This window comes from Blastomyces dermatitidis (genome assembly GCF_000003525.1).
Source record: "Blastomyces dermatitidis ER-3 genomic scaffold supercont1.3, whole genome shotgun sequence".
Lineage (NCBI taxonomy): Eukaryota > Fungi > Ascomycota > Eurotiomycetes > Onygenales > Ajellomycetaceae > Blastomyces > Blastomyces dermatitidis.
The window spans coordinates 6,783,613-6,799,952 of record NW_025544776.1 but is presented as its reverse complement, the minus strand read 5'-3'; the positions used below and the strand labels follow the sequence as shown (position 1 = coordinate 6,799,952).

General features: G+C 44.7%; 3 protein-coding genes across 4 annotated transcripts; 1 reads left to right on the top strand and 2 right to left on the bottom strand.

Annotated features, from left to right (window-relative positions):
* Nucleotides 1-466: 466 nt before the first annotated feature.
* BDCG_03721 lies at nucleotides 467-1,545 on the bottom strand. Of its 2 annotated transcripts, XM_045419371.1 has the most exons (2): nucleotides 1,438-1,461; nucleotides 468-1,361 (listed from the first exon to the last, which is right to left on the bottom strand). In XM_045419371.1, the coding sequence occupies exon 2, from the start codon at nucleotides 1,213-1,215 to the stop codon at nucleotides 784-786; it is 432 nt and encodes a 143-aa protein (XP_045280575.1). In that variant the 5' UTR covers nucleotides 1,216-1,361; nucleotides 1,438-1,461; the 3' UTR covers nucleotides 468-783. The 2 variants fall into 2 exon arrangements, with proteins under 2 accessions (XP_045275696.1, XP_045280575.1); XM_045419370.1 differs by having other exon boundaries at nucleotides 467-1,545.
* Nucleotides 1,546-2,340: 795 nt separating this feature from the next.
* Nucleotides 2,341-7,295, bottom strand: BDCG_03720 (pyruvate carboxylase). Its single transcript, XM_045419369.1, has 3 exons — nucleotides 4,511-7,295; nucleotides 2,938-4,405; nucleotides 2,341-2,812 (listed from the first exon to the last, which is right to left on the bottom strand). Exons 1-3 carry the CDS (start codon nucleotides 6,538-6,540, stop codon nucleotides 2,702-2,704), a joined length of 3,609 nt encoding a protein of 1,202 aa, XP_045275695.1. The 5' UTR covers nucleotides 6,541-7,295; the 3' UTR covers nucleotides 2,341-2,701.
* A 3,620-nt stretch (nucleotides 7,296-10,915) lies between these two features.
* On the top strand, nucleotides 10,916-13,268 carry BDCG_03718 (beta-lactamase). Its single transcript, XM_045419368.1, has one exon. It carries the CDS (start codon nucleotides 11,539-11,541, stop codon nucleotides 12,694-12,696), a length of 1,158 nt encoding a protein of 385 aa, XP_045275694.1. The 5' UTR covers nucleotides 10,916-11,538; the 3' UTR covers nucleotides 12,697-13,268.
* Nucleotides 13,269-16,340: the final 3,072 nt, after the last annotated feature.

Sequence of the window (16,340 nt, the reverse complement as noted above, 5' to 3'; positions counted from 1 at the left end):
TGGATATCACAGTAGCAAGTTTTCAGTAGTAGTGCAATAGTGTATACCGTTTAACATCTCGGCTGTCTAGCAAGAACGCTTGAGTGTCAAATGCTGTGCAAAGCTTAGATAACCAAGGTGACTGTGCTAATGAATTGTGTTATCCCCATTCGTTTCAGAGCCGGGAATTGTCTGAGAAATGGAGAGATTGGCCAAGGCGCTCGAGCAGTCTTGTTCCGGTCAGGGGTTATTCGCAAAACTCATATCTTCCAAAAGTTCTTGCTAAATAATCTCAGCTCACAAGCACACAAAGGTAAGTTATATATCAATGTTGCTCAACTGAGATCAGTATTCTATTGATGCTTCAAGTATTCAAATCATTTTTTTGTTTGTATATAAACTAAGAACTGAATTTTCTGGCTTCTACGAATAAATTCATCATCATTCTTTTTTTATTTATTATTATAACTTCCCCAAAAAAAAAAAAAAAAAAAAAAAAAAAAAAAAAAAACTATATCATATGAGATTCATCACATATTGCCTCGCTCTTATGGTATTCTATTAATCAAAGCACCAGCTCAACCCCCCAAGCTCTGATTTTCCCATGAAGTCATTAACATCATAATAAAACGCAAAAGAATCGCTTTCAAAACACCTTGTAACTCCAGAGTGCAGCAGCACAACAACACCCTTCCCTTCCACTCTTCTAGTAATGTACTGTTAGTGCCGTACCCACAAATTCCATTGTCCTAGGCTTGACGACCACATAATACACACACGCACACACGGGTGGTGGGCCCCGTTTTAATACCGATACCTCGTCGAATAATCCTTGGGACTAACCACCAACCCCCTCCCCTTCTTCGCGCCCTTGTAAATCGTCTCAATGATATCAATGAGCTCCTGCTTATCATCCAGCACCCAGTTGAGCTTGTTGTTGTTCCCCGTCCCGAAATCGCACATCATGTGCTTGTTGCGGAAGAAGAACATGATCGTCATCGGGTCGTAGAGCTCGTACATCTGGTTGAAGTCCGGCACCTGGTCAATGTCGCAGACGTAGATTACGGCGAAGTTCTTGACCCGGTCGGCGATGCGGAAGAGTACCTCGTCCTGCCGCATGCAGTCTGGGTCCCAGTCGCGCCCGAAGCGGATGACCACGAGCCGCTCTTCGTCGGAGAGGATTGCTTGGTCCACGTGCCAGCCTGTGGTGAGGTGGGGGAGGACGACGGAGCCCATGGCTTGTTTGCTTTGGTGGTGGTGGTGGTGGTGGTGTTGAAGTGGTTGTTTGGACGGGTGAGTTAGGGCGTTTTTAGTTCGTTTGAGGAGAATGTCCCGCTCGCATTGACTGCTACTATAGAAATTTTAAACGGTGGTGGTAGAGACTGACGTAGTCTTTGTTAGGTCATGGCCTTTTATGCTACAATTGCATGGTGGATAGAGCGGTATTTAGTTGCTAACATTACTATTCGGAGACAAGCTGTTGATGTTGAACGTGATGGTTGCCGCTTGCAAGCATAAATAAGGTTTCACGCCAATTTTATAGTCACGTGACTCACAGGGCTGAGATCTATAGGTACGGGTAAAACTTATCTCAGCGGGCTCAGACCTCTGGCTCGGTTTGAACAGGTTGCAGACTAATCCGGCATGACACTAACCTACTTTTGATACAAGTCATGTGCTCAGAGCAATCCTCGCCAGAGGGTCTGAGAAGAAACAGTTCCATCTTCAATGAAGATTTTCAAGATTTACAAGGATTTTTCAGATTCTTCAACTTTGACTTTCTATTACTATATACTCACATATCTTTGAGATTTGAAAATCACCTTAGCTTATAGCTAAAGAGAAGAAGAATAGAAATATTTCTTTAATATTTTAAAAAAATCTATATTTAAGATAGATGTATACTCTTGAAAATGATCATATTTTTTGATCTCAGAATTTCTAAGAGCTTTTTTTTATATGAGAAATTGAATCAAAATTCCTGTATTCAAAAACACACTAGTCAACTTTGAGGTGATACTTCTATTCTAAGAACTTGAGATATGAATATAAAAATCAGATACATCATGAGAACATTGTTATTCTAAGGTTTCAAGATGATACAGAAATGATGAATCTATGAAGTTGAGTTGAAATTCTCTTTCATACTCAGGGTACTGAGCAAATCCTTTCTGTGTTATTAACAATCAGGAACTGTTTCTTCTCAGACACTTTGCAAGATATCATCACTCACATGACCTGATTTTACTATTTGGGTTAGCTTATTGCTTATTTGAGATTAGCTCATGACATAATCATCAATCCAGTGTTAAAACAGCAATGGATAGATATCTGGAGAAGCGTCTGAGCTTGCTGAGATAAGGTAAAACTCCAATAATTTTTATTCAAATTCACAGGAGAAGGGGTGGAATCCGCCCATCCTCGTCAATAAAAAATGGAACGGGCCTCATTTAGAGGTAAATGTAATATATAAAGTGAATGATGAATTTCATATATAAGAATAAAATGAAAAGAAAAAAGAAAAAAGAAAAAAAAAAAAATACAGAAGAACAGAAATGCCCAGAAGCTGGAACAGCCACAAGAGCTACAAGCAGAAACACGTTAAGGAGGCTATATATATATATAAGAGGACGTTGAGTGAGGGGTACTTTTCGCTTTTTGGTTATTGGTTTTCACTTTTTGTTTTCTCCGTTTTTCTCTCTTTTGTGCTTTTCTGTAAAAATCAAGCAGCCTTCACAATCTTACAGATGAGATCCTGTCCATCGACTGAATCACCCTCCTTGACTTCAAGGCTGGACACGACGCCATGATGTGGCGCGGAGATGACCATTTCCTGCGGAGGAATCGAGGGGTTAGTAAAGTAAATGAATACATGAATGAATACATGCTTAGATCATCTGGATGGGTGCGATAGAAGACTAGGGGAAGAATGGGGGGGGGGGGGGTGGGGAAGCATACCATCTTCATCGCGCTGAGAACAGCAAGAGGATCTCCCTTCTTCACCTCCAACCCGTCGTGCACGCGGATCTCAACAACAACACCGCTCATCGGTGCGCCAACCTGGCTACTATCGCTCAGATCTGCCTTGGGCCTGCTCGTATCATCAACCGCAGCAAGGTTATCATCCACCGCAACCTGTCGCACCTCGCCGTTCATCTCGTAGAACACCTCGCGCTGGCCGGTCTGCTCGGAGAGCGGGCCCACGGCCAGTAACTTGAGAATAAGCACTTTGCCCTGCTCCAGCTCGACGGAGAATTCCTCCCCGATCTGCGGTCGCGCGAGGAAGTATTTGGTCGGCAGCACAGAGAGGTCGCCGTATTTCGCGAGGAATTTGCGATAGTCTTCGAAGACTTTGGGGTACATGGCGTAGCTGGCCACGTCGCATTCGGTCGCCGTGCCGTACTTCTCGAGCAGGTCGTTCTTAATCTTGCCGAGGTCGAGCGGCTCCAGGTGCAGACCGGGTCGGCTGTCGAGCTTGCGGCGGCCGCGGAGGGCGCGGGAGCGCAGTGGTTCGGGGAAACCGCCGTATGGCTGGCCCATTAGGCCCTCGAAGAATTCTAGAACAGAGCCGGGGAAGTCAAGTTCACCGGCGCGGGCGATAACGTCATCGGGCGTCAACTTGTTGGAGACCATAAACTGGGCCAGGTCGCCGACAACCTTGGATGTCGGGGTGACTTTGACGATGTCGCCGAGCAGGGCGTTGGCTTGCTCGTAAGCCTTCTTGGTTTCAGCCCACTGGGCACCCAGACCGAGCTGGTGGGCCTGGAAGATCAGGTTGGTCAACTGGCCACCGGGGATCTCGTGCTCGTAGACTTCGGGGTCTGGGCCGGTCAGCCCAGCCTCGAAGGGCGAGTAGAGAAGGCGCAATTGTGCCCAATATGAGTCGATTGCGCGTATATTGCGGATGTTGAGCTTGGGGTCGAGGTCAGTGCCTTCGAGGGACGCAAGAATGGCACCGACGCTGGGCTGGGAGGTCATTCCGGACATGCTGTCAGTAGCAGCGTCGACTGCGTCAGCACCAGCCTGGGCACAGGCAACCATGGATGCGACACCAGTACCAGCGGAGTCGTGAGTGTGCACATGGATAGGGAGATCGGGGTATCGCTTGCGGATGGATCCAACAAGAAGGGTAGCGGCCTGAGGCTTCAACACACCCGCCATGTCCTTAATTCCAAGAACATGGGTTCCAATCTTTACGATTTTATCAACTAGGCCAAGGTAGTAGTCCAGGTTGTATTTCTTGTTTGGATTCAACATGTCGCCACTGTAGCAAATGGTAGCTTCAATAACACCGCCAGCGGCGGCAACGGCTTTCATGCCAACCTCAAGCTGATCGATATCGTTCAGAGCATCGAAAACACGGAAGATATCTACACCATACTTCTTGGCCTGTTTACAGAAATGGTAGATGGCGTTATCAGGAAGCCTGGGTCGTGACGAGGAGTCACAAATTAGTTTCTGAAATAAGAAAGAAATGAAATAATAATATGTATGATAGATTGACAGCCGGGAAAAGATATTTTCAACTTACGAGGAGTAGGCAACACCATTCGCACCACGCAGCAACATCTGGAAGGGGATGTTGGGCACGGCCTTTCTCATTTTCCGCAGTCGATCCCATGGATCCTCATACAAGAATCTCATAGCCACGTCAAAGGTAGCACCTCCCCAGCACTCCAAACTGTAAGCATTGCTGTACGCGTAGCTGGTCTCCTTGGCGATGTTCAACAAATCAACCGTTCTCACGCGGGTAGCCAATAATGACTGATGGGCGTCGCGCCAGGTCGTATCCATGATCAAGCAGCCCTTGTTGGCGCGAATGGCCTTGGCGAATCCAGCTGGCCCTTGTTCATCGATGACCTTTTTCCATCCTTGCGAGCAAGGAACGGATACATCAACAGGCTTGTTGTTCTCATCAATGATAATGGGCATGCTGATATCACCCTTGAGCCTGGGCTCACCGATCTGGCCCTTGATGCTGCTACCATTAACGGCAACATCACCAAGGTAGGCCAGCAGTTTCTGGGCACGGTTCTGGCTACCAATCATAGAGAAGAGCTCAGGCGAGTCGTCGATGAAGGTGGTCCAGCAGGTACCATCGATGAAGGTTGGATGGGTCAGAACGGATGCCAAGAATGGGATGTTGGTCTTGACGCCCCGGATGCGGAACTCGATAAGGGCACGTAGCATCTTGCGTCGTACAATTTCATAGGTGAAACCACGGCAAGTGCATTTAACCAACATAGAGTCGTAATGTGGGGTGATAATGGAGCCAGCAAAGCCGTTGCCTCCGTCTAGACGCACACCGTTCCCGCCAGAGGAACGGTAAACTTCAATCTTGCCAGTGTCAGGGGAGAAGCCCTTGGTGGGGTCCTCGGTTGTGATACGGCACTGAATAGCGAAGCCCCGAGTTGTGATACGGTCCTGAGTTAAACCTAGCTGCTCGAGCGAAGCACCCGCAGCGATCTGAATCTGCGCAGCAACAATATCAATTCCAGTAATTTCTTCAGTGATAGTGTGCTCGACCTGGATGCGAGGGTTGATCTCGATGAAATAATAGCGGTTCTGTTGGTCGACAAGGAATTCCGCGGTACCAGCGTTGCGGTAGTTAACTGATTTGGCAAGCCTCACGGCGTCGGCCAAGATGTTGTCGCGGACGTCGACGGGCAGGTCCTTGGCTGGTGCAACCTCGACGACCTTTTGGTGGCGACGTTGGACACTGCAGTCGCGCTCGTACAGGTGGACGATGTTTCCATGGTTGTCGCCCAGCAACTGCACTTCGATGTGCTTTGGTTTGTCCAGGAAGCGTTCCACGAAGACGGTACCATTGCCAAACGCGGACTTGGCTTCGGAGGTCGCGCGCTCAAAGGAGTCTTGCAGGGTCTCCTGTTCCCTGACAACTCGCATACCACGTCCACCACCACCAAAGGCAGCCTTGATGATGATGGGGAAACCGTACTTATCCGTGAATGCCTTGACCTCTTCGAATTTCTCGACGGGGCCCGGGGTGCCGGGGACGACGGGTACACCGCATTCAATGGCTAGCCGTCGGGCTGAAACCTTGTCTCCCAGCGCATCAATGGTGTCTGGAGTCGGGCCCACAAAGACCAACCCAGCCTTCTCCACGTTCCGGGCAAACTCCGCGTTCTCGGACAAGAAGCCGTATCCGGGGTGGACGAGATGAACGCCGTGCTGGACAGCAATTTTGATAATCTCATCGCCAGCAAGATAGGCACCCACGGGGGTGTATTGACCCCTTTTGCCAATAACGTAGGCCTCGTCAGCCTTTTGGCGGTGCATGCTCAGTCTGTCCTCGTAGCTGTAGACAGCGACAGTCTGCAGGGAGAGCTCGTGAGCAGTTCGGAAGATGCGAATGGGGATTTCTCCACGGTTGGCGACGAGGATCTTGTTGAATCGCATGATGGTGGAGCTGGCACGTAGTCTGCCATGGACGGAGTGCTGGGCCGGATGGCGGCTATGATCTTCCACCTGCTCGTCCACCTGCTCACCCGGGAGAGCCTGCTGCTCGGCTCGCGAGAGGTTTGAGAGAAAACTCGTCATTGCGAACGGGGATTCACGGTGATCGAGGGCGTCAGCTAGAGGAGGATTTGGCGGCTGAGGACGGGAGGAGGAGCAGGAAGACGCTCTGTCCTGGGCCCCTTCAAAAAAAAAAAAAATATTTATACCACACACACTCTCTTGCACGGTTTTTGGAATAGGACCTGAGGAAGAAGGGACGAAGTTAGTTAGCAGAAGCACGAGAAGAGTCAATTGAAGGGTTGAAAGAGCTTTCTTTCTTTTATTTTTCTTATTCAAGGGAATAGTGAATGAACTGGGCAGAGGAATTAGAAATGAAACGAGTTGGACCTTGGAAATAGTTGGGGGGGGAGAGAGAGGGAGAGAGAGAGAAGTAGGGAGGAGGGAGGGGTAGAACGCAGCACCCGGGTAAATAAGAAGCACGCACTACTACTATACTATAACATACAACAGAACCTTTTTACACACAAGCTGGAGAACACAGCCAATCGGGCAGAGAATAAAAGAACAGAGAGAATAAAGGAACAGGAGCAGACGAAGCTTTGCAGCAATTTGTGATTGAATCACGACGGGAACGGGACAATTGCAAGCGGCTGGCGGCGGTGGTGGGTGGTTGGCGGTGACGGGGGAGTAAGTTATAATAATAGATAGTTGTAGTGGATGGATGTACGTACTGTACATGTATGGGTATGTACATAAGTTGCAACATTTAATATTATTGTATGGGGATGGGATGGATTGGGGGGGGAGAGTCAACGGGCGGGTGGAGGGGCGCCCTTTGTGCCGCCGCTTTATCATCATCATCACCATCACGCAATTTCTCTTCAGCGTAACCCGTGTAACTAAGTTAGTTAACTACAACCCACACCGTACGGTACGCAGTAAGTAGGTATGTACTTGTACAATGCAATTAATATCATCTTCGTTCCATTTCATACCCTCATCGCGCATTATTGTTGAAGCGTTGGCTAGTTATACCTGCCTGCTCGCTCATTAACTAACTAGTTACTAGTTAGTTAGCTACAAACAAGTTGCCCTAGTGCCAAGCTATCTCTGTTAACAACAACGACGTCTGCAATTGATAAAGAAGTCCACAGCCGCCCAGCAGACAGACAGACAGACAGGGCACGGCTCCTGATATCATCGTTCCGATTCAATTAAAGAGTGAAGAGGCATTATTTCCCTTGAGATGAACCGGTGCTAGGTCAACGCCCTTGCTGTCGCCCTTTAACTTCAGCCTACGAAATAATACCTGGGTACGGTAACTACTGCGTAACTTAGTTATAACATGCAGATGAAAAGAGAAAAGAGAAAGAAAAGGGATTGTTTGATCAGCCCTTGTGATACATCTCCTCCTCCTCCTCCCGGGACATCTTCCTTGAGAAACTCGCTACTAAGATTATATTACTATTATTAAAGGAATCTCTCCATCTCTTCTTTGAAACTCCAGGTGAGGTGGTAAGTAAGTTCACGCTATCAACAGAGCGTGCCTGTGGTTTGGATGATGATTGGAAGAAAACTAAAATAACTAACCAACCATCTCATCTCGCGGTGTCTGGTCAAAAGCGGCGACACGGCACTTTACCGGATTCAGCCGTCGCGAGAAACTGCCCACATGATATCATCATCATCATCATCATCATCATTTACTTATATATAACTAACTAACTGTTCGAAGCAAGCGGGGATTCCAAGGTTCCTCCTGGCTGGATTGCATTGGATTGATTGGCTTAATAAGCCAAGTAGTTAGCAAGACGGCTCTTCTGAAGAAAGCAAAAATAATGAAAAAAGAAAAAGAGAGAAAACCGAAGCTATATAAGAAGCATTGCTGTTGTTGTTGATCTGTAAATAATAATCTAACTACTGCGTACAAGCAAGAAAGATATAACAATCGCTGCGCTGTACCCAGTAACTTACCCGATCGGTGGCTGCTCAACATATGGCGGGCGACGTAGCTACCTACCCGGTACATATTCTCTTTTGCCGCCAGGGAGGGGGGGGGGGGTTGATCACCTGCATCAACATCCAATCCATCATCCCTATGTCCCCAACCTCTATGTATCTACGGAGTACATTACATGAACACAGTGAGTGCTGTTTGATGCTGTTCATGATTCTATCTATGACATTGCTCCCCTCCTCTAATCCGTAGTTACTTACTATTATGGAAGAAAAAGCCACCACCCACACACACCACAGGGCTAGAAAATGGCGTGCTCAGACAAACCACTGAACTCCTTGCTACACAGATACACAGAAAAACTAGCAGTAACTTTTATATTAGTAGTTATGCACAGCTCTGAAAAAGTAAATCCTCACCACCAGCCTCCCTACTACACTAATAAGAAGTAAAGAGTCATATGTATATACTATACTGTTCATACACACATGAGCCTTCTTGCCCCTCTACCTCATAAATATAGTGAGAGAGAAAAAAGATTTTAGTTTGATGAGAGAGAGAGAGAATCAACTCTCTTGCTCTCACAAATAACTCTTTCATTACATTACATTACATACCTCATCACTGTTATAAATCATCTCTTGATACATTCTCACTGTATTTCTCCTTCTTCTCCCTTGACAATCAATTAGTGTGCAGAGTATATAGTATATGAGGTCAGATAAAAGATGAGACCTTGAGAACAAGCTATATTTTGTTGTTTGATTGAATTTTCAGACTTTTTATTTCATAATAATCTCTCTTGTTAGAAAACTCTTTTTCTGACTCTTATCTTCTTCTCTCTGACAGGTGTTGAGCTGAGGTATATATAATAATAATACATATCACACAATAGTTACTATAAAAGAATCAAGAAACTGTATCACACAGAATAAAAGCACTTACAGTAAGAAGAGAGTTTAAACTCTTAAAAATAACATTCATAACTTTCACATTCTTTTATTATGTGCTGAACTGATTATCCGCAATTCAACTTCAATATCATCTCGGAGCCGCGGGCAGGCACAGGCGAGCCACCATTATCATAAGAATGAGTGCTGAGCGCGGCTGGCTGGAGCGAGTCATTCTTATGATCTTTTTTGACCTTAGGTGGTAAGAACCCGGACCTGGCAGCTTGCTTACAAGTTATGTATAACCATCATCATGACAGAGTCTGATAAGCTTTAGATTGTGAGATTTGATTTGATGAGTGCTGTTAATGAATAAAAGAGATTTCTCTTCTGAGATATTTCTCATTCAGTGTTGAAAATAATAAATTATAGTAGGGTGATCAAGATCGATCTCATCTACATAAATATAAAATATAGTTAGTTATTTAACTGAAATCAACCCTGATAGTTTGTTGATTCTCTCAGCCAGCTCTGTACTACTTTTCTCCTGTGTAACTATTTCAAGTTCTCTTCATTGTGCCAGCTCTTTCAGCTCTCTCAGCTTGTATCTTGATTCAAACCTGATTGACTCCCACAGCATAAGATTCATTGTAACTAATAGTAATCAGGTATAGTTACACTTCCACAGCAAAAATCTGCTTGTAAACAGTCTTGCTCCACTTGATAATTTGCCTGTGTTTGAGAGAGAGAGAGTGAGTGAGTGAGTGAGAGATTCAGTGAGACCGGACTGAAGCAGGCTGAATGGTGAAGAGATTGAAAACTCTGTGGCTGTGAAGGCTGAGCCGTGTTGATGTTGAGTGTGGCCATCATCGCCGTCATGGACCAGTTCAGGATGATGATGATGATGATGATGATGATGATGATGATGATGCAGTTCAAGAAGAAGAAGAAGATGATGATGATGATGTAGTAGTTACTCAAACAGGCGCACTCTTTGTCTGCATTTGAATTCGTCTGCTCGTATCATAGAGAAGTTTGAATAGCATTTGTCAGTACGGTACGGGCGTAAAAGAGAGGAAATAGATCTCAATAAATAACTTAACGCCAGGTATTTTTTACCACGAGAGAATGCATGCCTAACTAGTTATATACGCAGCAACACAACACGTCATAGCTTCCTAGCTAATTAATTAGTTATCTCAGCTAGTTATGTAACTACGCAGTAACGCTGAATCGGAAATGTAATTTGTCAGATGGTTGAGATAGATACACTGTGTGGTGTGGGGGGGACTCGGGGGAGTCGTTGGAGAAACTAACGCAGTAATAATCACTTAACATGAATCTTGCTTATCAATCAATCCTTTTCTCGCTCTGTAACTCGGCAAAAAATCAAAACTTGCTTCCCAGTAACTAATAATAATAATAATAAGAATATTTCTACGGGCGTAAAAGATCGATGCAACCTGGCCGCGTCTCAGTAGAGTAGTGAACTTTATCCCTTGAGCTTAAAATAAGTTCAAATGAGTTATACTTTTTGATTTCGCCGCTGAACTCGCCTCGGCAACGCCAGGAACCCACCAGCGCGGTTTGTATTTCTTTGCGCTAATAAGTTGAGCCCTTGCTTTAGCATTCATTGCCAAATCAAGACCCCTTTTCAAGATATGTATGTAATGTACAATGTACATGTACAATGTACAGCGGCGGGAACAGCTTGTTGTGGAATGGTGCGCAAGTGCCCTTCTGTCTTGGCTTGGGGCTTTGGGGGGGGGAAAAGAATAACTATCGAGGGGGGTCATCTTGTCGAAGTCGTGTGTTAACGGCGGAGTTAACTAACGTGCTTCAACTAGTTACGCTTCTTGATCAATTTGTATCACTTCACTTATTAACTACGTAGGCTTAGTAGTTAGGGGGAATTATCCGGTTTGGCTTACAAAGTCACTTCTGAGAGGAGGGGGAAAGGAGGGGTTGAATATAAAGACTATAAATACTGAACGACGATGCTCCTGATTTCAATATTCAATAACAATATAACAAAAAGAAAGAACAAAAAACACAAGATACAATTTCCATTAGAAGCCGCCGCTTGTCTCCTTCTCTCACTCCATCCAACCAACATTTCGCAACCACAAATCTTCTGCAAGTTTGATTTGATTGAACCTCTGAATTCGAGCTAATCCGCCCTCTTGTCTAATTACTCCGTACTCTAATTACTAGCTCTTTAAAGCCGAAACAATGTCCGCCACAGTCCAAGGCGATTACGACCCCGCCTTCGCCCCCGTCAAGGAGCTTCTGCAGAAATTCATCGACTCAAACGAAGAACTCGGTGCATCCATCGCAGTCAACATCGACGGGCGCGATGTCGTAGATATCTGGGGTGGTCACCGCGACGAAGCCCGCACGACGCCCTGGACCAGCGACACCATCACAAACGTCTGGTCGACAACCAAGACCATCACAAATCTTGCCGCCCTGGTCCTCGTCGACCGCGGCCAGCTCGACCTCTTTGCCAAAGTAGCCACCTACTGGCCCGAGTTCGCCGCCAATGGGAAACAGGACATCGAAGTCCGTCACCTGCTCGCGCACACCTCCGGCGTGTCCGGCTGGGAAGTACCATTCGAGCTATCAGACATGTACGACGTGAAGAGCGCGACGGAGAAATTGGCCACCCAGAAGCCCTGGTGGGAGCCAGGGACGGCATCCGGCTACCACGTGCAGAACCAGGGCCATCTGGTGGGCGAACTGGTGCGCCGGGTAACGGGGAAATCGCTCAAGCAGTTCGTCGCTGAAGAAATCGCAGGCCCGCTGGGCGCCGATTTCCAAATCGGCGCCAAGGAAAGCGACTGGGGACGCATCGCTGACGTCGTGCCCCCGCCTCCTCTCAACATGGACTTCTCCGCGCTTCCTGCCGACAGCCCGGCCGTCAAGTCATTCATCGGCCCAATATCCAAAGCCGAGGCAGCAAACACCCCGGAGTGGAGGAGGACGGAACTCGGCGGCCTCAACGGCCACTCGAACGCGAAGGGAGTCGCTCGCATGCTCTCTGCCATATCTCTCGGGGGTGGCGAGATTAACGGTGTGCGACTCCTGTCGCGAAAAACGATCGATTTGATCTTCCAGGAGCAGGCCAACGGCACTGACCTTGTACTCGGCATCCCGATCCGCTGGGGGATCGGGTTCGCGCTACCGCTGGAGGGGACGGGAGTGTCTATGCCCGAGGATGCGGCAAAGGTCTGCTTTTGGGGGGGCTGGGGTGGGTCGATTGCCATCATGGACGTCCAGCGTCGGATGACGATCACGTACATGATGAATAAAATGGGGCCCGGTGTCATGGGCTCAGGACGTAGCGAGGCCTATCTCAAGGCGATATACGCTGCCCTTGCATCTCTGTGAATGAAATGTTTTCTTTGAGGGATTCCAAACGACTCTCTCTGTATGATTGATAGGGATGTATGTGGATATTCATGTGTATTTAATGTGAGGTAGTGATAAAGTTCGAGTACGATCATTTGTTGAAGAAGCGAATTAATGAATGACATATATAGTTATCATCCATGTTAACAACAAATTGCCCCTTGCCAATCGAGGATTCAGCGGTGTAAGGATATAGACAGATAAAATCACCAACATGCAATTGTACCCTCATTACATCTAGAATGGTGTGTTTTTTTTTTCTTTTCAGCGGGGCCGTAGAGAGCAGTTTGCAGATCAGTGTGTCTGTCTGATAAGAGTCTACCAGCTTATTTAATTACCAACCAGCAGTCTCCGGCAAATACATTCCACCCATGTAATGTACATACATACCATGATATACCTGTATGTCGCGACGGAGGCCAGCTCAAATTCTTTGCTGCTACGCGCGCGCCGTAGCTCCAATGCTGGCATCTTCCAGAGGCGCCTGTGTAATCTCACAAATGGTCCTCAGGCCATTCATTCTTCAGCTGGTCGATATCGTTGAAGCGGTGTTTGAGGCAACGCGGCAAGCTTGAAGTCTCGTTCGCCATCTGCATCCGTAACCCTATCCGCATCGGCGGCAGTGTCTGACGTAGCCGCGTCATCCCGCAGCCGCTACAGATGAGCAAATAAAGTTCTTCAGCTGCTGATGCGGCTCATTGTAGCTGGTTGTGAAGTGGGTCAGGATCCCGAATGTCTCTTTTCTTTTTCTTTTTCTCGGAGTTAAAAGAACAGGTCCCTATGTGTATTACCTTACCACGGATACAACTCCGGCACAGATAGTCATCAAAGTACTTTCGTGGAATGTGCCAGGTTAGCAGGTTGAGTGAGAAGAGGAAGAGGTTAAGCAAGCAGCTTTCCCGCACAGACCGACTGAGCCATGATGTAAGTTATTTAAGTTAGTGAGTTGCTGAGGGGCGGTGTGTCGGATTGGGTGTCACGGATGAATATGTTGAAGACATATGAATCTTATCTGTATCAAGATCTGCTTGTTATATTATCCATGCACTATCTAATATATCTATTTCATACAAAAGATGGAGCTATTTATAGTAAAATATATGTGCGAGCCAAGAGAGCTAGCATAAGCAAGTATTAGATGAGTGTTGTAGTAAGCTGATGATGATGAGAAATATTGTAGTAATACAATGTTGGTGGTGTTCAGTAGTGTATAACCTCTTTTTCCTGACACACCCTCTTCAGTGAATGTAACATGTAAATGAAAATGTAAATGAAGCTGCAACAAAAAGAGTGTAGATGAATCTGTAGAGATTACATCAAGATAGATCATTTAATCTGCTTGCACCTTGATGATATCTGATATATCAACTAGGCCTAGCATCTTGACAAATTCTGTATGTTTCTGGCATGGCAGAGCCTTAGTGAGGCCATCCGCTGGCATCTGGGCCGTAGGCACTCAATCAACTGTAATATCACTGAATTGAACATGTTCTCAGAGCCAGCTTTCATATATATCAATGTGATGAAGCTTTGTGATTATAGAGGGGTCTTTCTTCATAAGAATGCAAACAGTTTGACAGTTATCACATTAAATACAGATCTTGTGATCAGGTTTAAATTGAATATGTTGAAAGAACCTATTTCATCAGATAGACTTCTTATCAGCTTGTGAGATAGTAATAAGCTCAGCTTCTATGATAGATATAGTTATAATTGTCTGTCTATTTAATTTTCAATCAATGATCTCACTGAATAGTTTGAAGATATATTCTTATATAGAGCAGTGATCTGAATTATCTGTGAAAGAGATATCACTGACAGCTTTGATAATATCAGGTTTGAGATTAAGTTATAGAGATCTGTCAATGTTATCATTATATTGAATAGTGAGATTCTTCATATTATGTAGATAAGATATCATTCTATTCATCTCTAATGAGTGATGTTCTGATGAATTTGTCATGAATGTAGCTAGTTTACTCACTGCATATACAATATCAGAGCAAGTCATTATCACTGAGTAGATGCAGAAGCTGATATATTGTTGATAATAATGAATTTTTGCAGATCTAGCTGGCTTATTAAAAGGCTCTAACAGAGCATCAGTTAGTGAGGTATATGCCTTGCAGGTATGTGCAAGATGATATATATTAACTGTAGCGTACGCCGCTACGTAGGGTCAGATATAAGGGTAAAAACTTGTCTTATTCTCTTAAAGATGGGAGATGAGTGTACACTCTTATATATACAGTGATTGTTCTATAGAGATTAGCTCTTGTAGAAGAAGTGATCACCTATGAAGAGAAGAACAGAGACTCTGTAGAGAAGAAGCAGATGCTCTCATAGAAGAAGCAATTGTATATGAAGAAAAGAATGAAGACTCTGTAGAGAAGGAGTGAAAGCTCTCATAGAAGAAGTAATCATATATGAAGAAAAGAGTAGAGAGAGAAGATAGAAGTGAAAGCTTCAGAAAACAGCAAGGAATGAAGCAGAAGCTAGAGCTGAATAGAGAATTAACTTAAATAGAGGGCAGAAGCATGTCACAGTCCCTCTATCTGAAAGAATGTATTCACAGAGAAGAAAAAAATGATATTGAAAAAAGATGATGAGTATCACAGGTGCTAGGCTCAAAGAGATGAATATTATTCAGAAGTGCTAGTCTGTTTACATATGCTGTAGATATTATAGAAAAGAGAAGACTGAGTAATAGAATTACTTATTCATACAAAGAGTGATCAGATATAAGAATTATTTATCTCTACAAAGAGTGAAAGATGTAAGAATGACTTGAAAAGAAATGATAAGAAAGAGATAGAAGTTCTTTAATCTAAAAACAGCTGTAAGAAAAGAAAGAGATTATAAAGAAATCACAAGAAGCTTGAATGAGAAAGAGTTCTTTGATAAGATAGATGAGAGTGAAAGTTTCATTGTAACAGAAGAAAGGTTCTATAAGTGATAGAGATTGATGTAGATAAATGATTGTATTAATATATATATCATGATCACTTTCTTCTTATTCTTCTCTTATTTCTCATACATCTCACTAAAATTTAACATAGCAGAATTAGTGAAAATCATGACATATAGAAGATTAGATCATAGAAATAATGAGTCTTAAGAAGAAGTTAACAGCTGTGAAGACAGATGCAGTGAGCATGGTGAAAAAGGTCTTAACCTTAGAGAAATTGTTTCAGTTGTTAAGTCAGAAGAAGTGTGATGCTCTTCTTCATATAAGTGATAGAGAAGAGAAGACAGGCGAGGAGACTGATGAAGAGAGAATAGATGAGAATGAGATAAAAGAAAATAATAAAGATGAAGAGTTAGAATTCTGAATAGATGAGCTTCTGACACTATCAACTTATCTTTTTATATATAAAGTAGTCAAAGATCAAGATAAAGAAAAGACAGTGATGTCTTGTTATTGCTCAGCTAGGCTGCATGATGCTGCTGCAGAAGAGTTAACAGATGAATTGCATGATAGAAGCTTAAAGAGCTAAGAAGAATCTAAGACTATGATATGAAAGCTTATAATACTGTTTACTCATTTGAAAAAGTTGTAACTATTCACACACTGGTTTTCAGAAGAAGATGTTGAGATGAATGAGAGAAGAGAGAGTCAGAAG